Here is a 19,553-nt window from a genome sequence, read left to right as displayed (position 1 = left end):
CTAATCGCGGTATGCCACGCATGAATATAAGTATATATCAAGACTTCACAAAATATTGAGTACATAGAGGAACCAACCAACGTATGGGCTTGGATAATCATACTTTTAAACTCCAGTTGAAAGTCAGTACATAGCAAGAGACCTGCAGAGAACAAGACTTCACAAAATATGGACATGAAAGCTTTTTGTCAACTACTGTTAAGTTGTTTCTGCCATCGGCAGTATGAGCACCAAAGATGCAACATTCTATTTTGAAACAAATACATCATATGTTTCATGTTATGTAAATAACTGGTTTATGATACAAATCACCGGGCAAGTAACAAGCCGATTGCATGAGATTAAAGACACCATAATTTAAGCGTTGATGGCAACATTTCTACACCTGTGTCTAATACATATTGCACCCTGTTCTAAGCTTCCACCACTATTGTTCAGCAATTAAATGCTTCTGGATGCTCTTTCCCACAGAAGCAGCTTAAGATGAGAAGATAAAATGAAATGACCAATAAAGTACAGCTCTTTGCAGAAGTTTGCATCTTGACCCGAGAGGGGGAAAAATGTTGCATTCACACAATATGGTCCCCCTGCGCTGAATTGCATTCATTGTGTACAATGGTCACCTTCAGCACTAGCAACTCTTAAATTTGCGTTAATCGCAGTGACCTCAACAATTAAATAAAATTGAGGGAAAAAAAAGGCATAGGGAGTGAACCAGTAATGTCACAATCTTGCAAATGTACCAACAGTTGACCGATGATTCAATCCTCCAAGGACTGGGACGGGGTTGCATGCCATTTTTTTCTTTTAAGAATGGAAAAATTGGCCATTCTGCATAGAAAGCAAAAAGAATGGCTAGAACTTTCGTGAAGTGCTCAAAGTCACTTCTAAGCAGATGCATTGTGGCAATTGCCTCAGTGAATTGTAAATTACATAATCAATACCTGTCAAACACAGGTTGGGCCAACAACAGGATTTGTTTCTGGCTGGATTTGCACATGATCCAGTTCCTACAAAACCACAGCATGTTATTGACAATACCATATCCGTCCTCGTCCACATGGACATTATTTACACTATCACGGCTTCCAGTAGTGCTAAAGAGACATACCCAAATTGAATCTTTACACTCGAAGCTCGTATAGTGTGCTAAAACAATTTCTATTTGGGCAATTCTTACACTAGCTGCTAATTTGTATAGGGATGTTGCTTACCTAATGTGAAAACAGCCACATAACATAGAAAGTAAACCTAACTATTCAACAAACAAGCAGGGACCCATGGGTACCACCCACCATCACCATCACCATCACCACCACACAACACCCCAACAACGCCCACCCCCCGCGGCAGCTCCCCAAACACCCCAATTACCACATCCCTAACACCTAATGGGTACCCAGTGCCAATCCCTAGCAAAAAGACGACGCCTTATTCACATTACAACGGAAAAACCATCTTAAAAATGAAAAATTAAGTGAAAATAACAAACCGGTGCAGATGAGCAAGGTTTCTGAAGTTGTAGTGTCTGATGGAAGGCCTGTGTCTGAATCTGTACCTGCTGTGTTTGAGCACTATGTTGGGTAGAAAGAACAGACGACATAGATTTAAGATGGTGAGAAGGATTTTGCTGCTGTGTCTGCATCTGCAATGCTTGCTCAAATAAGGCAAACTCCTCAGGCTTGTCCCACTGTAGACCAGATAACACAGCCATTAATCATATGTTCCCAATTATTTTGAATAGGACATTTCAATATCTTCTGGTACTAAGAAACCTAAATGTCATATGAAGAAGATTGTCAAAGACTGAAACGTACTCTGCTTTCACAAGTTTCACAATTATAATAATACTTGTATCCATCAGGGCAGTTATGTTCACTCCAGTCACACTCTATGGGAGCTGCTATCTCGTGATTTGAAGGAACTGCAGCTGAGAGAGAATTGCTAGCAACTGTCTGAGGATTGCGTCCAGTTTGTGGAGACCATAGAAGACAACAAGACACCAACGTATTTGCACAGTTTCCAATATCACAGCATGGCAGAAAAGAGTTTGCACGAGACACAAAGTATCAAAATCATTGTTAGTAAAATTGTGTGCGCTACCACTCGTACATCACATAACTACCACAGAACAATTTAACATACATTCATAGCAATTTTGTATCCACCAATGAAAAAGTTCCAGAAACGACTAAAAGCCTCCTATTTTTAATACTTAGGGTTACTATAGCCAATGTTACTCCCTCCCACATGCATGAGAATCATTTAACAGGATGGACATGATTCCTATGGTTCTAAAGAGCCCATACACAAACAATTCAACAAATACAGGGTGTTACAACCAGTAGCTACATGACATATTTGTGACAACATGCTCATGATAGTATCCCTTCAAAGGTTGACCTCTTCAATCACTCATCACTTTGGCAGCCTGATAAATCATTTATCATTGTTACCTACTAACCTGAGAACTCTGCTGCTGCCCAATAATTTGCCCTGATGGTTGCGTCAGATGCTGCTTCTGGGTCTCATTAACTTCTACTTGAGAAGTCCGAGAATGCATAATTTGTGTGTGTTGTAAAGGCATCCTACACAACTGTGAAGGTGACTTTGATGGAGGAAATGGTGGTTGTATGACACTAGAAGCCTGGGGTTCATGGTTTGCCAATTGAGAAATAGGTAGGTGTGAAGCTTGTTGAACAGGATATGATGCATTATGCATATTATACCCTCCTGTGGAATCACCATGATCAGATACTGGCCTGAAAAGAACAAAGCAGAAGACAAACAGTCAAGACTAACAAACAGAATGACAAATGAAATGTAAGATGTATAAAGACAGAATTGTACCTAACAACTGGTTCTTGAGAGTGGGGAACAATGTTTGCGTTGCTAAATAAATAATTGCCCCTAGAGAAAGAGAATTCAAATTTAGAAAATTTCACAACGATTTAACTGCCCCAAAATCAAACAAGAACATTATCAGTTAATACTGTATACATCTTGTATACACCTTTCTTTCAGCCAATGTTTCTGTTTACTTTAAAACCAGATATAAAAAGTTGCTTTTGGGTGACTGGTAAACGTTTCCAGACCGTAAATCTGGACCACTGAGCAGTTTCATTTTTTCCAAAACGTGTGGTCCCATCCAAAGAGGGACCCCATATTTTCATGAAAGTAAACCCCATGTTGGGGTTCACCATGCAATGTCCAATGATCCGAACCATCCATTTTTTAGGTTTCCCTTCAAGGATCATCTTTATAAAAATAAAAATAAAAAACAAAGGAGCAAATTGCTTAGCTATTTGTTTATTATCATGAACATTTCAAAATTTGTCGAAAAAACTATGTTAGTCTATAATTTAATTAAAGTTAGATGACAAAATGGTTTATGATTTGGCCAAGCCTTTTATGAGGGTCATGGGAATCTATAAAAGGGATGGTTAAGATCTTTATACTGCACTGGGAGATGGGCCTCACATGCATCCCTTTTTTCCCTCAGAAAGAGAGATCTCTCTTTAAAAGCTCTTGGCATACACACACATATCTAAGAATGTTACAAAGCATAACCTTGATTCTATTCCCCTTGGTTTCTTAGGATCTGCAAAGCGAACAATTAACGGCTGAGCACAACCCTGAAGTAACATAGAAAAGAAGAATCAAACTAGATGCCTTCAAAGCGTAATGACACAATCAGTGCATGTTACTAAGCAATACAAAAGCATTACTCTCATAATGAAGGTTCCATTTAGTGCTTTGATTGCTTCCAGAGCCATATCTTTATGGGAAAACTTCACAAATCCGGTCCCTTAAAAAAAAACCAAAAATATATATATATAAAAAAGCATTAGCCAGAACAAAGAAACAGAAACGGGTTTTTAGCAACATGCGATTCCATACAAATCTTTCATTAGATTTTACAGAAAATTATGACTAAAATAAAGAAAGATACTATTTCACCATTAAATTATGATAGACCCCAACTGAAGTGCTGACAGATATAAAAGTTAAAACTACTGGCTACGATATCCACCACCTACTTCTACCCTCTTAAGTAACTAGCAAGCATGCAAATCAGAATATCTCCAGTTCTTGTGAAGTCAAATAGAACACAGGACATCATTAGGTTGAAAATACCATATTGAGGCAAGCATAATCAGCCCCCACAATGTAGATATCTTCAACCTGCCCAGTCTATAACATGCAACTCAAAATTATAAAGAATAGAGAGATCAACAATGAGAAAAATAGAAATACCACGATTCTGCCTCATCTCATCACGCAAAATGTAGATATCTTCAACAAAACCATATGGCGAAAATATCTGACATAGAAAGCACCACATAAATCTGAACATCTTGAAAAGAGTTGAGGGAGTATATAACCAAAAATGGGTTGAGAAGAATATTGTTCTTTCCATGCAAGTAGCATGCATAAGTGCATATCCATACGAAAAGATGTGCATGCATAAACAAATGGATGTGCACAAATGCATGATACATCTGTAGCGATGTACTGTTGAATACATGAGTAAATTATTTAGCTGAGGTTGTGTTAGTAAGAAAACATTCACCGTACTTCCTCAATTTCTTTCCTCGAAGCTTCCTTGTTCAGGCCACACACATACAACTTGTCAAGTCCCGCTACCAAAAGGACAAGAAAAACAAAATTCATCAGATGCTGAACATTAAAGGCCTGACTAGGAAGGCTTTTACACGAAGCCTTTTACTAAGTGACTTTTATTAGAAGCACATAAAAAGTTCCATTAAAACCCCACGTACATCCTGCATATTCACCTCAAAGTGCTTTTTTCACAGACAAAAACATTCCAAAACACACCCTATATATGTCAGTTGAAAACACACAATACACTTTATTGCACATTATATCCTCGTTATTTAAAACAGAAAGGCATGTGAGAAGATATTCTATTATTTTGCTAGCAAAACAAAAACAAGGATAAAGACAATACAAACAATATAACAAAAGTCATAAGCAATATAAAAATTCCTAAAATATGTACGATACTAAGTTTCTGGTTTACAATCCAAAAAAGGTTCCACGAGAAATTCCTTAAGCATTGGAAAATTACCAAGGCGTTCCAATTCCCAGTCGGCATATTTAACTGTGATTGGTAGAACTTCCTGGCAAAAATAAATTACAACAAACAACAAACAACAAACTTAATAACAGTAACGTGACGAATGACATAAGTACATATCTATTTATCCATCGAGCAACAAATTAACTCACCCCAGGAAAATAATGCTGATTATTCAAGGCTCCGATAGCCCTGTCTGCTTCATCTAGTGTTGCATATTTCACGAAACAACTGCCTGCAGGAGCAACACCAAATCTGTTTTCTTACTTATTTTTCTTTCATAGTTATATGAAATACTATTGAAACAGAAATGGAGGTACCAAGCAAACAGCAGACTTATTAACATTTACAAGTAGGTAATTAAAGAGAAGAGCGTCGAAGATAGAAGAAAACCTTAAATTAGTGCTTAGATGTTAAAATTCAAGGGGCATTCAGAACCCAAAAACATAAAACATCTATTGAGGAATTTTGGGACATTATTTATTTATTTATTTAATGTAAGCTATAGAGGAAACATGAGCAGATGAGTTCTCTGATCAGCCCCTCCAAAGACCAAGAAATATAAACATCAGTTTTTTGCTTATACTAACAAGGGGAACTGAACCAAGAATCTATCCTTCACCCACCCCACCCCATACGAATTGAGGTACCTTGTTGTTGGCCTGTCCTCTTATCCCTCAAAATAACAACCTCGGTAATACTTCCATATTGTTCAAACAACGGGCGAATCTGTCATAGAAAAACAAGAACACCTTATTAAATAGAATTAGCAGTCACAAGACCAAAGCACGACACCAGATAATTTGAAACAGGCATCTTTGCTAGGTTGGTAAGGTTTAGTTTCAAAAGAAATGAACACCAAAGACATTTTGACAGATTTGGGGAAATAATTACTCACAACTTCCTCAGTCGCTGTTCTGGAAACCTGTGCAACATAAAGTTTTACATGGAAGGCACTTTCAACGTTATCTGAAAAACAAAATCCCCGAAAGAAAGAAAGTGAGAGGTACTAAAATACCTAGCTTTGGAGGGAATAAGATAAATACAGCTGAAATTAAGATACAAATGCAGTTTCCATGTGTAAACAAATTCAGCTACGCATTGCTAAGAACCTTCCTCAGAATGTAAATAGTGAAAAAGAGTAATTTGCAGTTAATATTCGTTTTGATAAGTGGAAAAGCCATCACCAGCTTAACTTCAGTCACAAAGATTAAAGTAACATTAGCAATATATGAAAAAGAGTATTATTGGCAGCCTAACCCAATTCATTGTTTCCATTCCATCACTTTCCTACATTTCCTTACCTACCAAACAGAGCATTAAGGCAAATACAAATGTATGTACAAAAAATTGATATACAATACCTGGAGAAGGTCCTTGATTAGAAGGATGCCAAGCCCTTTTGCGTACAGAAAAAGGCACCGGATGGAACGAGCCATTAGAGTGGTTGCCATGGTGGTGGTGGTCGTCGTAGTGGTTGGAATCGCGGTGGTGATTGTGGTGGTTATGATGGTTATGGTGGGGATCGACGAGGGGCCATGAAGAAGAGGAAGAACCAGTCCCAGGGTACGAGATGCCCTGGGGCTCTTGGTGTTCACCGTGCCTCTCCAGCTTCACAGATACTCTGCCTGGATTAGTTTATGCCAAACTCTAACCTTAACCCTAAAATTTTAGACTTGAGTGCGATTGAAGAAGAAGGCACCACACTAAAATGGTGGAGCTCCCGCACAGCCGATTGTCAGTTAATCTTCGTGGACCGTCGAGACATGTCTATTTTTTATTTTTTATTTTTTTTGGTAGTTATGGCTTCACTCCTTCTCCTGTAAATAGAGCCCTACATTCTTTTTTGTCTCCTTGTAGGAAAGAAACTCTTTTGGGATTTCGAACCTGGGTGCCATGGGAAAGGGGGAGTCTACCACCACTAGTGGGAACCCATTGGCATAGAGTCTTACATTCTTGTCAATGGTAGTTTAACACATATACAGAAGTATTTTTTTTTGAATTATTGATTAATTATTTTGGCACATATGTCAAATCTTGATTATAAGAAAAAGGAGCAATGTTCATGTTTATCAGGAATGATGTGTGAATATTGAAATTATTTCAATTGCTAAGTTCTCATTACAAGCTCTAGGATGACCTAAAGCTATTTCTGAAAAAAGAAAAAAAACAGAAAAAAAAAAGTGTTTCTAACTGTGTTTGACATAACAATTCAGAAACACTTATGAACCATAAAAGCATTTTTTGGAGAAGCACATCTTCTTGAAGCACTTTGATTTTGAACAAAAAGTCAAACGTTATTTTAACATAATCACTTATGTGGAGAATCACTTCTCCATATATAATCACTTAGTGGTTTAAAGTGATTTTATGGAGAACAATATGGGAGGTGATTCTCCCCAAAATCGCTTATAAGGGATTCTGGCTCTCCTAGAATCACTCCTAAATGAGCCCTAAAAGCACTTATGAGCAGAAGTATTTCATGGAAAAGAAATCCAAAACGAGCCATGAATCAGCAAAGGGGAATAGAATGAGACCAAATGATGAATTTTAGGACATTTGAGATTTAACGACTATAAAAGGATGTGTGGCTTTTATGGTGTAAAATGAAAAGGATGTAGTATGCTATGAAATTGGGTAACTAATTTGAAAAAATGGAAAAGAAAAAAGTATTGGGGTTTGGTTTTTGATTTGTTTTCACTCAATGATTTTAGTAAAATTCAGGGTTTTTTATTGCAATAGTATGTGAACTTATACTTAAGTTTCAATTTGGTCCTCAAATTTTTTTTGATCAATTTGGTCATCCTACTATCTTAGTTGTGTTGATTGAGTCATTCTCATTCCTTCATTTTCTGTCAATTTGGTTGTCTAGTTGAGGGTTAAAACCGTCAATTTGAAACCATACTTACCTACATATACCCAAGTAGCTGGAGAGCTTTAACCCCCTCCAACCCCAAATGGTTCACTCTTTCCGCTGGTGAAGGAGATGAGAGCAACCTTCGCCTATGCCAAGACTCGAAGCTATCAAAGTTTTTTTAGACTGCAAAATCCCCAAATTTGAGCCTTAATCCTTCAATAGAACTCTCAATTTAGCCCTAAACACTAATCAATCCCAAACTTCCCAAAAGTCTGATTTACCCATAAAAAGTATGTCATGTGCCATTAACGTAATTAAAATTAATGGAAATTGTGATAGAAGGACTCAATTGGCACAATTAGGAGAATTGGATGACCAAATTGACTCAAAATGAAGTTTGAGAACCAAATTGAAACTCTCGAGTATAAATTCAGGGATTATTGTAGTCAAAAACCCTAAAAATCAAAGGAAATATGTTCGATAGTAATTAGCTTGTAACTTGTAATATTTTTTTTGGTCTGACATAATTGGTTTTGTTTTTATGAAGACCTTTTCTATTGAAAAAGACGATAACATACTAAAAATATACACACTACACGAATGTTAGGAATTAAACCTAAGATCGTTCATAGGGAACAATTGTTCCAAGGCACTACGCTAATGGATTAGTCCGGCGTGAAACATGAAACTCATCCATATTTAACTGTAGAGTATATAAAAGTGGATTTTGGGGGCGGATATAGAATTTGAATAAAATAGGAGTGACATCTAGAAATAACAAAGAAACATCAGCCGGCAGCAGAGATTAACAAACCCAGCCCTAAGCCTTAGCTTCTCCTCGTCGACGTTCAAAGCCTTTGCTTTGCGGCTCCACTATCTTCACTCTTCAGGTAACATTTTCGTTTCTTCCACAGAAACACCCTTCCTTACACCAGATTTAATCCAACCCTTGCGGAATTCATTCAAGCATTCGCTTGGCCCCTAATTTGCCATATTATGTTATTGTATAATCACGTAGTGGATTTTAAAAACTTTATTTATTTTTTAATTTTCACGAAGATTTTCTGCCCAGAAAAACAGAGCTTGTTATCATTTTTATCATTGATTGCTGCTTTTGTTTAGAAATTCATGCAAAGTGTTTTGCTTAGTAAGTGAACTTAATCGATTGCGAATTGGGTCCTCATAGGACTGCAATATCAATATTCAATAAGATGTTGTTTGGGAATGTCTTAAAGATGCATTATTTATCTTCTTGCTTATGTAATTTGATGGCTATGGGGGATACTGATAAGGTTTGGTTTGTGTTATGCAACGTTAGAGTTCATAACGTTGAGTTAGATGGAAACGAGACCAGACCCTGATGTTGATGATGATTTTAGCGAACTATACAAGGAGTACACTGGCCCTCCCGGGTCAAATGCCACAAACACACAAGATAGGGCAAAGCCAAACAAAAGGTCCCTTACCGGGTCTGACGAGGAAGAGGAAACTCGCGATCCGAACGCCGTCCCAACTGATTTCACCAGCCGAGAAGCCAAGGTTTGGGAGGCCAAGTCAAAAGCTACTGAGAGGAACTGGAAGAAGAGGAAGGAAGAGGAAATGATTTGCAAAATCTGCGGGGAACCAGGTCACTTTACTCAGGTAAATTTTTGTCACACACACATACACAAACATATGCGTCTTTCATTTTTCAATTGCTGATTTATAAAACACCTTTTCCAGTAATTGGAATAGCTCAGACCATCTTGTAATTGACTTAGTAATTGGAAGCAGCTTCTGCCCTAGAGTTTACATTTGTGGTCTGCTAGATTTCAAGTTCAGATAGATTGATGCTGTATCTTTTCAGATTTTCCACACATACTAGTTCTGTTGGTAACCTACTTTTGCTCAGGGTACCCCTGTTTTCAGAGTTTTAGGTTTATTACTGGAATTAGGTATCCCATCTCTGCATCTTGATACTCACACCCACACACACACCCCAATAAACTTCCCGACAGGCACATACACTTGGGCAGGTAGAGCGTTTCATTTGTCTGAACAGAACAGATTCCATATACTTCTATGGGCTGTGTTCCAAAGCTACTTTCAATTGGCATTGTTTGTTTATGTTGCTAATCAAGCTGTAGCTCACTTAGGTTGGTGGCTATTAGTCATATTATGTATTTGACTTATGTCTTCTGTTCATCCATACTATATTGCTGTTACATTAGTATTTTCACCAAAATGACTTACTATTTTTTCTTCAAAGAAACTGGTACTTTATGAACCTCATTGCAAAAATATAGTCGTGACAGAAATTCATGCAAGGTCATAAAAACTAATAGAACCGCATAGCATGTGTAGACTTGCTTGTGGTTCTATTTATTCGTAAATATTACCAACGTGGGGTTTAGCTGGAACAGTCAGGCCCATGGTTTGCGCCACCATGTGGTCTGAGGTTCGAAACCCCCAGAGGTACCTATCTAGCTATTTCTTAATGTTTCCTCCCTCCCGAAGCTTGTATGGCTCAGCAGGGGTTCCCAGTTTCAAAGCTATGTCCGCAAAAGCGGATTGATGGATTTCTTGGTATAATTTTTTTTTATTGTGATTATATTCATGGAAAGAGAAAGGTTTTATTTTTCCTTATGATAAAATATGTTCTAATGAATTTTGGTAAATCTTTAGGGGTGTCCATCTACGCTTGGAGCAAATCGCAAGTCTCAAGATTTCTTGGAAAGGGTACCTGCTAGAGAAAAGCATGTAAAATCACTTTTCACAGAGAAAGTGATAGACAGGATTGAAAAGGATATTGGCTGCAATATTAAGATGGAGGAAAAATTTATCATTGTCAGTGGCAAGGATAGGTTAATTTTAAGAAAGGGGGTGGATGCTGTGCACAAAGTGATTAGAGAGGAAGGTGAGCAAAGAGATGGTTCTGGTTCTCACATGACTAGATCAAGGTCATCTGAGCGAAGTCCTGTTGGTTCACGGTTACAACGCTCTGAATCTCAGAGGTCTCATTCTGGTCCCCGAAATGGGTCACATTTTCAACAAAGATTTCACAGGCAGGAGAAGTTTGTTGAAGACCGTATACGTCAGGATATGCAGAAATTTTCCAGGGGTTCTCCACAAGGTAGGGGCAGCATAGGGTATGTTTATGGTCTATATAGGAAGTTCGTAGCTTGTTAGGTTCCAATAGAATTTCCTACCTGCTGTCTGTAAAGTTTTCCCATTTATGAAAGAATCGGCTTGTTGCTTATCATTTGTTTGCAGCAAAAGGTAAGTTCTTATCTCAAGAATTGTGTGTACTACGTAGAGTTCTGAAGTAACTTTCATGGTTGGGTCTGAATTGATCGGGTTGTCTCCGAAATGAAATCATTTACTGAAAGCATATCCAGAAATTTTGCCTCAGATCGTTTCTCTCTGAAAATAAGACAGTATGTTGAATTAAAGCTGACATCTGCGTTAGCATCTTGAATCAAGTGCTTAACATACTCTTCATTTCATGAAGCTTATGGTAATGACGGAGCTAGAGGTCGTCCAAGTCATTCAAATTCTCCAGCCCGTGCCCCTTACATGGGAAACTCGTATAGTTCATACGATGGTCATAATCAGAGCATGGCTACTTATAGAAATGATGGATGGGATTCTGATAAAAAAGGATCTGATATGCAATCTGGTCGTCAGTTTGATTACTCTGCCACCCCTCAGACATTAGAAGAATTAGAATTGGAGTACAAAAGAGAGGCAATGGAACTTGGAAGAATTCGTGACAAGGAAGAAGATGAAGAAAATTACAAACATCGTGAGGTATGGACTACCTGACAACTCTCGAAAAATATAAATAGAATGAACACTTTTAATTCTGTTCTTCTTGCTTGAAGTGATAATTGGGTATTTGACGATCCTATACCTTTCTTAACATAAAAGGAAAACTTGTGTCTAATATATCTCCAGCAACCGTGCCTGCTTTCTTACCAAACGTAATTGTTTTAAAACGCTTGATCTCTTTTTACAAATTTATGGTATCTGACTTTGTATTATACGGATAAAAGGTGATTAGGGAAATGAGAGAGAACTACATCAAGAAACTGGGTACCCTGAGGGGGATGCATGCAAAACAGTGGGAGGATTTTATTCAAATTGATGCCCAGAGGCATCAACAACAGGCTAATCAGCAGATGTCGGCTTCAGGTTTTGGTGGTTATAAATCACAGAATTATAATGAATACGATGGCTCCTCAGCCAATCCTCATTATGCCGGTGCCAGTTTAGCTATGGATTCAAGGAGCAGGTACCCAAACCCTATGGAAAATTATCCTTCAAGGCCTCATGACAACTTTGGCGAGTTCCAGCGTCAGAGGCATGATGATTATGGGAGAGGTTACAGTCGATACTGAATGTTTAAGTGCCATTACATTTGGTGAGTGTCTTACCCTTCAGGCAACTTAAAAGGATTTAAATTGTTACCTTATGTTTTGGCCGAAAAGTTGAATATCCCGTATATCCAGGTTCATCTAAGGTAGACACTATATAACGTGGTTCTTAGGGATGCGGAGCTCAAATTTCAGTAGAATGCTTTTAGCAACCACACAGAATGTCGATTTGTGAATCTTGGGGGTGTTGGGTTGGCTAGGGAACTAGGATGTTGGAATTGTTAATGTGGTTTGCAGATTATTGTTTGATTATTTAGCACTAGTTAAATTCCGCTCCGAAAAATTTTCAGGGTGCAGGTCTGAGTAATGTAGCGGTATGCACAGGGGAGCACCAAATCTAGGTAAGCATGTTTTCTATGATTTAAAATTGAGGGAAGAATTGTGCACATTAATCGAGTGGTACAGCTGCTGTTTTGCAATATGGTGACTCAGTTCTGTTTAGAACTTGTTGTAAACAAGTGAGGCATGATTTCCATTGGCCAGTAGTGTTTGGATTTTTGACAGTATTCATTGGGTTATAATTAAAGTAGATAGACTCTTCATCTTAATAGTACATCGATGTGAATGCCGTTGTTGAATTTTTCAATTATTTCGTTGCAACACAACGCTGCCTACCTTTGAACAGGGGAGTCCCCCGGATGGGTTCTAATAAATTTTTTCATTTGTTAGAATTGTTCATCTTCTTTAATTCCCGGGATTGGAAGGTTTTTATACTTGTTTTGAGTACTGATGCTTACGACCCTGTTACAATACGGTAAGTACCGGTTCACCTTTGGTTAAAAGGGGGCCAAGCCCCGAAAACAAAGGAAAAAACTGGCCCTAATGCAAACGGCTCTAGAGGGAGCAACAAAACTGAGCTAACCAAAAGAGGAGGGTAATCAAAAGTAGAAATCCCTAGATCAAAACTGAGCTAATCATGATAGTACCTTTTCCGCGATCTTCTGAAAATTCGCCTTTATACTGGTAAGCATGAAATGATCATTATCTCCTAGTGGACAGCGACCAAAAAAAAGCTTTATATGTTCCGTTTTTAGCTGTTGGCAGGTTAACTCTAGGGAGTTATTGGATTGCATGGTGACTTTTTTTGGAATGGAATGGAGCTTGATAAGAGGAAAAGGCATCTCACGAGAGATGCGCATTAGAAAAAACAATTAAACTATAACTCAGGCTAACCCCAAAGATGCAACAGCCCTTTTAGATAAATCAGAACCCCCACCCATATCATAATTAAAATTTAGGTCTCGTTTTAAAAGTGGGCTATGATTAAGAATCCAATTTGTTGGTTGGCATTGGCATAGTTTGCTTTCCACAAGACAAGCCCTTTGCTTTTTCTTTCTTTTTTTTTTCTTTTTTTTTTTCCAAGAAGAAATTATCACAGATAAGCATGTATTCATTAAACCTGGCCTTGTTTCCAATGTTAAACAGAAAATTAAAAATCTTTCATTTCCAAGAAGAACTCCAAGAGCCCTTTAGATTTTAACCTAGCTAGTGGGCAAGTCACCTGTGTGCATATATATACCAGTTTGAGATGTTAAGTGATATACGCAGAGAACTACCACCCAAGAAGAATTAAATAAGAAATGAAAACATACAACGTGAATGTTAATGGTGTGGCAGTGAAAACCACCGTGACAGACAGTGTTTCGTTTGTGGACAGCTTCATCACAGAACTCATACTCTCTTGCAACTACACCAACTCATCATCATCAAGACCTCCTATAATCGGCTTCGATGTCGAGTTTACTGAGTCCGCCATTGATGGGATCAAAGCTGCCACTCTTCAAATCTGCTCAGGCTCTCGCTGCATCATCATACAACTTAACAAAATGGGAACCAATAACAGTGTCCCTCAGTCGCTGATCAACTTTCTAGCTGCTCCTCTCTTTTGTTTTGAGGGCGTTGGAATATTTCAGAGCTTGGCCTTGCTTAAGAGGGAGTATGGGATTGTGTGTAGGAATGCGGTGGACTTGAGGCTGATGCTTAATATGGCTGTTGCGAGTGGAGCGGTTGAGCTTGAACCAAAGCCTTTGAGCGTTGTTACGGGTGACTGGGGTGCTGAGAATCTTAGCATGGAGCAAATCCAGAGTGCTGCTTCTGATGCTTTTTCTTTTTTTAATTTTGGGAATTTGCTTGTTAATTCGTTCAAATAATAAAATGGAGCAACTCTATGTAGAAGTATGCTTTTGCCTACTATGTCATTGTCTCTTTTTTATTTGATGGATATTATGGATAATGAAAGATTAGAGTTTTATTAATGGTATAATTAAGCTAAACAAGAGCATTTGAAGAGTTTATCCGTTTGCAAAATCTGTATGTTCATGTTCTTCCATTGATTTAAGATAACGGTTCAGTTCACTGCATCCTTTTGATTGATTGAATGGGATTCCATTGTTTATATATTTTTTTATAGCATCGATATTCTACTTTAATATAATTTAAATTATAGAGAGAGGCGCATTCGAACTCAGGTGCAAATTGGGGAGCACATCCGCTCTAGCCAACTAAGCCCATTGTTAACGCTAGAGATGGCCGTTCAAGTTGAAGAACATTGATGAGAATAAAGGGGCAATAAAATTCTCTATATCTTTTGGCATACCCTACATGCATTTGATCTTTCCAAATCCAAACTACTGTTATGACCTTATATATGCCTGCATGAAACCCTTTCAAGTAAAGTACAAAATTAACTCTTGACGTACGTGTAGTTCCTTGTATATATAATAAGAAGGATGCTGATTATTTTGTTGGTTATGAATTATGTCTAGTGCAATAGTTATAGGGAGCGTTTCAGTCTATACAACGGTGGCAGACTGCGGCATAGACGTGGATGATTGCATAAGGAATTTTATATCCAATGCTGCTAGCAATGAAAAAAGGTTAGAGGCCTTGACACTGAGTGGACTTTTGTCCATGATTCATTAGATTCCGATTCAGACACTCCATCAAAAACCAAAGTAGCAATTTTAACTCTATGTGATGGAGATTGCTGCCTTATTGTTCAGCTTCCTTACTTAGATTCAGCGCAGCGATCGCTCCTCAATTTTCTTCGTCTACCGGATTATACATTCGTGGGGATTGGGATCAAGGAAAATATAGCCAAGTTGGAGAAGGAGTATGGTTTTGGTTGCAAGAACTCTTTTGATTTGAGGGATTTGGCTGCAAATGTTATGCGGCAACCTCACCTTGCTGCTTGTGGGGTTGATGAACTGGCTCTTGAGCTTAATTTGTTGAAGCTTCAGAAGCCTACAAGTGCGGTTTTTAACGACTGGGGTAATAATAAACTCAACAAAAAACAGGTTAAGCTGGCTACATTAAAGGTTTACGCTTATTTTGAAACTGGGATCAAGTTGGCTGGTAATTCTAGCAGCTAGTATATATGCTGAGGAATAAAGGCATGGGATGGGATGGGAGTAGAATTGAATTTGAAGCGTGCTCCTTTTCTTTTTTGTTGGTGTCTATTCTGTTGTATGTTAGGCTTTGAGTTAAGTACTATTAGCCTTATGATGTTTAAAAGGAGAGCTGGTTTGGCTGATAAAGATGAGCATCAACCGAATAATCCAATGTCAAAATTAACAGTCTACAAAGCTCAACAGTCAAATTTTTATTTTTATGTTTCTTTTAATCACTTGTAAAGTTTTTACATATTATATGAGCTCTAAGTTGTTTTTAAAAATATAATAAATGAATGTGATTATACATTTTAAAAAAAATTAAAAAAAATTCATTTCAAAATGTCGAATTACTACATAAATTATTATTTCTTTTACGGACGACTATTAAAGAACCCCTCTCCTTTTGCTAGTTTGGGCTTTTGAATTTCTTGTTTGTTTGGGCCTAGCCCTTTTTTATGTCAAAGAAAACATCATCAGGTGATGAACTGAAGATTTGGGGGTGATGAAGTGAACAAAAAAAATAAAAAAGAACTGAAGGTGATGAAGTGAACTGTGAAGCTCACTTCGTGTGTGGGACCCAAGCTTATAGGTCTCCAACACGTCAATAGGCACAAACCAATGAGGGCGCAGCCATTGCCGTGTCCCGGACTACCTATTACCTAACACTTGAACACGTCCTCGTTCTTAACTGTTGTTTAAGGCTATGACATACGCACTAGGAAACAAAAACACAAAATAATAAAAATAACAAATATGAAGAATATTCAAAATTTTGATTTTATGATTTCTTGTGTTTCTATTTTACTCCTCTCCTCTCCTACCATTATTTTCATTTTCTGAGAAAAGTGATTCCTGTGTCTGATTCTGATTCTGTTTGCGTGCTGACCTGAGATCGCCAAACCGAACCATGGGTTTCAGCGGTTCTTCTCGTTCACTCAAGGTACTATCTATTTTCCCTTTGATAATATTTTTTTTGGGCATTTCGTTGCTTTTGTTTGCTGGCAACAATTTGATGCAGAATCCACTTTTGTCATTCTGGTACTTCTGTTTCTACAGTTCTACTACGCAACTACCGTTTTCATTGTTTTTATTTTCATTGCTCCGGTTGTTTCTTTTGGGTTTGTGGTAATGGTACACTACAGTATTATATGACTTGTGAGCCTCAGCTGGGTAGTATCAAGTTAGGGGTTTCCATTTTTTGATGTTCATAGTTTGGTTGTTTCATTTTCCTTTTGTTCCTTTTTTATTTAAAAATTTTGTATCACATTTGACATCTTTAATTTTAAACATGTTTCAACAGCACCATATGTCTCTTTTCTTTCTTCTATGAACATTGAATCTTTGGAGCCGGTGCAAATAAATGAGCAATTTTGATTTCCTTTGCAGAGTTCTGATTGTTACTGAGGGTTCAATGTGGTTCTTCGAGAATTCTAGGCTTATTACAACAAGGAGTTACATCTGAAGTCATAAGCTAGAAGGGGTATTTTTGAAACTTCAGTTGAGCTTAAAGGGTTGTCCTACTTTGCTTGGAAGGATTCATATGGCTCCCAGAGAAGAAGGATTTGAATTAGACCTTGAAAGTGGAGGGAGTACTAGTGAAGAAGATGCAAGCTTAGAGCTTGTTTCAAGCAAAGGACCAAAAAAGAAATTCTTGAGTAGTGATTTGGGTGGGTTACTGAGTTCCAATGAATCAGTTGTGTGTACATGTGGCATTGAATCATCTAGCAGTTCAGAGAAATCTGGTGAGGTTACAAATGACAGTGTGGAGTTACTAATAAAAAGGAATTCAGAAGTGGAAGAGAGTCAAGGACATATGACCCTTGCAGAAAAGACGAGTGAGAATGAGTGGCGTAGGAAGACCAACTCTAGGAATGCTCCTAAGCCACCACGACCTCCTAGAGGTCCATCACTGGATGCCGCTGACCAGAAGTTGGTTAGGGAAATCACTGAGCTGGCCAAGAGAAAGCGTGCACGAATTGAGCAAAGGAAAGCAGCGAAGAAGATGAAAGCATCAAAGTCATCATCTTTACAAAGTGGCATATCTGCTATGATCATCACATTACTGTTCTTCTTCGTCATAATCTTTCAAGGTAGATTGGCTTTTCAGCATTTAATTGAGTCCTTTTCCTTCCATTTTCTTCTTTTTGTGTGTTATACTATATTTAACGGATATTACATTCCCATTCGGTTTTGTTACTTATAAGCTACATCTGATGATTTAACAGAACTTTCAAAAAAGTTTTATTCTGATATGAAAAATAAAAGAACAGAACCCTGATGATTTGTTTATCCCTATGAAACATTGTATTGATACTTGTGTACAGAGCATTCTCATTGAGCATTCAGGTTTGGAGTATCCATTTGCGGTTTTAAGCAGGAATCCTGAAGCAGCTCTTTAAGTGGTTTCACCTAATTCTTTTATGGCTGCGGCTCTTTCTTTATTTCATTGGTGGTCTTATTTCGTTTTTGGAATTTCTTTTGCTATTTGCCTATTGGACCATAAGTTTTGATTTTTGTTCGACTCAGGGTAATTTGAGTACAAAACAGCTAATTGAAGATGGAAAGAAAGAAAGGATTTTTTTTTTTAAAAAAAAAAATCTTCACTAGCTAGGGTCTGAGTTCATCTGAAATCTCATGTACAATGCTGTAGACGAGCCTTCTTAATGTTGCACTCTATAAATCCTCCCACAGCAGATTTTAATATAACTCTCTTGTGGCTTTGAGAATGCGATTCTTTGAGTTCGTATAATTTACAGTTCCATAACAAAATCTTTTACCCTTACTAGTATTTTGATGTTACAGAAGCCTACTCAAACATATTGGGATTCTTTGTTGTTAATATGTTAGTGGCTTACTGAAAACTCCAGTTTCTTTAACTTCATTACTTCATCCTCCTACTCCTCTGCCTCCGCTGGAGCCACTTTTTTTGAATAATGACAAAAATGATAGTGAAAGAGATCATTTGCTGAAATGATAATTCTCCACTCTTACTATCACTCACTTTAGAAACAAAATAACCCCCATCATTATCTGAAAACTGTCCACAGTCCATCAAGGAGATAATCAGAGTGAGAAGAGTAACATTTTCCATACTTTGTGCAATAATTTCGGGGATTCAGTGAGTTTATTTTAGGCTAACCTGAATAGCTCTACTCAATGATTTCTGTAATTACATCTGAATGTTTGTTGAACTTCTGCTGTAGGGATAAGTTCCAGAAGCGTTCCAAATGTGATTATGCAGGGGTCTCCTGAGCCAGCAGTCGTAACTGAAGGTTTAGTCTCAGTTCAATTGTACAAAAGCAGCCTTCCCAATTCTACTTATCAAGGGTGTGTATTCGTTTTCCCTAGGTTCATGTTTTACGATTTTATCTCGTCTTTCAAGGCTCTGTAACTAAAAGGTCCAACAACTTTAGTACTCTGACTCATCCCGTCCTTCCCCACTTGGGTGTTTCGTGTTAATGCAGTGTTGTTGAAGACTAGGTTTCTTTGTTCAGGCACCGGTGAAGAGATTACGTTTTGCTGCTATGAAAACTCTACATATTTGTTTTCTCCCCCATTCTTTACTTATGTCGCAGCAGTGCGTGGCTATCTTTTTCTTTTGTATTTATGTACGGGCCTATAACTGCAAGAGATTTTGAGAAAGTTTTCTTGTACAGCGAGTTAATTTGTTCGGTTAATGAATGATTTTACTAATGAGAAATGAATTGTTTGTGCTCAATTAGTAGAAGTCACAACTCCAAGTCATGAATGAAAAGAAGTCTCGATGATACTTTGTTGCAGAAGTTACG

General features: G+C 37.7%; 5 protein-coding genes across 5 annotated transcripts; 4 read left to right on the top strand and 1 right to left on the bottom strand.

Annotated features, from left to right (window-relative positions):
• Positions 1-224: 224 nt before the first annotated feature.
• LOC110755683 (flowering time control protein-related / FCA gamma-like protein) lies at positions 225-6,739 on the bottom strand (the record flags this gene model as incomplete). Its single annotated transcript, XM_021956919.2, has 15 exons — positions 225-831; positions 945-1,010; positions 1,559-1,690; positions 1,818-1,955; positions 2,465-2,762; positions 2,851-2,910; positions 3,571-3,635; positions 3,729-3,808; positions 4,258-4,324; positions 4,579-4,643; positions 5,093-5,144; positions 5,254-5,336; positions 5,752-5,830; positions 6,000-6,070; positions 6,466-6,739. Coding segments are annotated over 14 exons (1,527 nt in total), but the record flags the coding sequence as incomplete, so codon positions are not given.
• A 1,952-nt stretch (positions 6,740-8,691) lies between these two features.
• LOC110755767 (Zinc knuckle (CCHC-type) family protein) lies at positions 8,692-12,921 on the top strand. Its single transcript, XM_021957041.2, has 6 exons — positions 8,692-8,848; positions 9,277-9,599; positions 10,623-11,070; positions 11,449-11,747; positions 11,993-12,360; positions 12,664-12,921. Exons 2-5 carry the CDS (start codon positions 9,297-9,299, stop codon positions 12,335-12,337), a joined length of 1,395 nt encoding a protein of 464 aa, XP_021812733.1. The 5' UTR covers positions 8,692-8,848; positions 9,277-9,296; the 3' UTR covers positions 12,338-12,360; positions 12,664-12,921.
• A 121-nt stretch (positions 12,922-13,042) lies between these two features.
• LOC148295398 (3'-5' exonuclease-like) lies at positions 13,043-14,603 on the top strand. The gene has a single exon (XM_088251084.1). The coding sequence runs from the start codon at positions 13,954-13,956 to the stop codon at positions 14,521-14,523; it is 570 nt and encodes a 189-aa protein (XP_088107210.1). The 5' UTR covers positions 13,043-13,953; the 3' UTR covers positions 14,524-14,603.
• Positions 14,604-15,239: 636 nt separating this feature from the next.
• LOC148295397 (Polynucleotidyl transferase, ribonuclease H-like superfamily protein) lies at positions 15,240-15,744 on the top strand. The gene is made up of 2 exons (XM_088250125.1): positions 15,240-15,249; positions 15,296-15,744. The coding sequence occupies exons 1-2, from the start codon at positions 15,240-15,242 to the stop codon at positions 15,742-15,744; spliced, it is 459 nt and encodes a 152-aa protein (XP_088106251.1).
• A 724-nt stretch (positions 15,745-16,468) lies between these two features.
• LOC110755749 (uncharacterized) lies at positions 16,469-19,483 on the top strand. The gene is made up of 4 exons (XM_021957010.2): positions 16,469-16,705; positions 17,152-17,855; positions 18,969-19,092; positions 19,230-19,483. The coding sequence occupies exons 2-4, from the start codon at positions 17,306-17,308 to the stop codon at positions 19,243-19,245; spliced, it is 690 nt and encodes a 229-aa protein (XP_021812702.1). The 5' UTR covers positions 16,469-16,705; positions 17,152-17,305; the 3' UTR covers positions 19,246-19,483.
• The last annotated feature ends 70 nt before the right edge of the window (positions 19,484-19,553 follow it).

The sequence above is a fragment of the Prunus avium genome, chromosome 3, assembly GCF_965620075.1.
Source record: "Prunus avium chromosome 3, drPruAviu1.hap1.1, whole genome shotgun sequence".
NCBI classification, from domain to species: domain Eukaryota; kingdom Viridiplantae; phylum Streptophyta; class Magnoliopsida; order Rosales; family Rosaceae; genus Prunus; species Prunus avium.
Note: the sequence above shows the minus strand (reverse complement) of the source record. Positions and strands in the feature narration are given on the sequence as shown.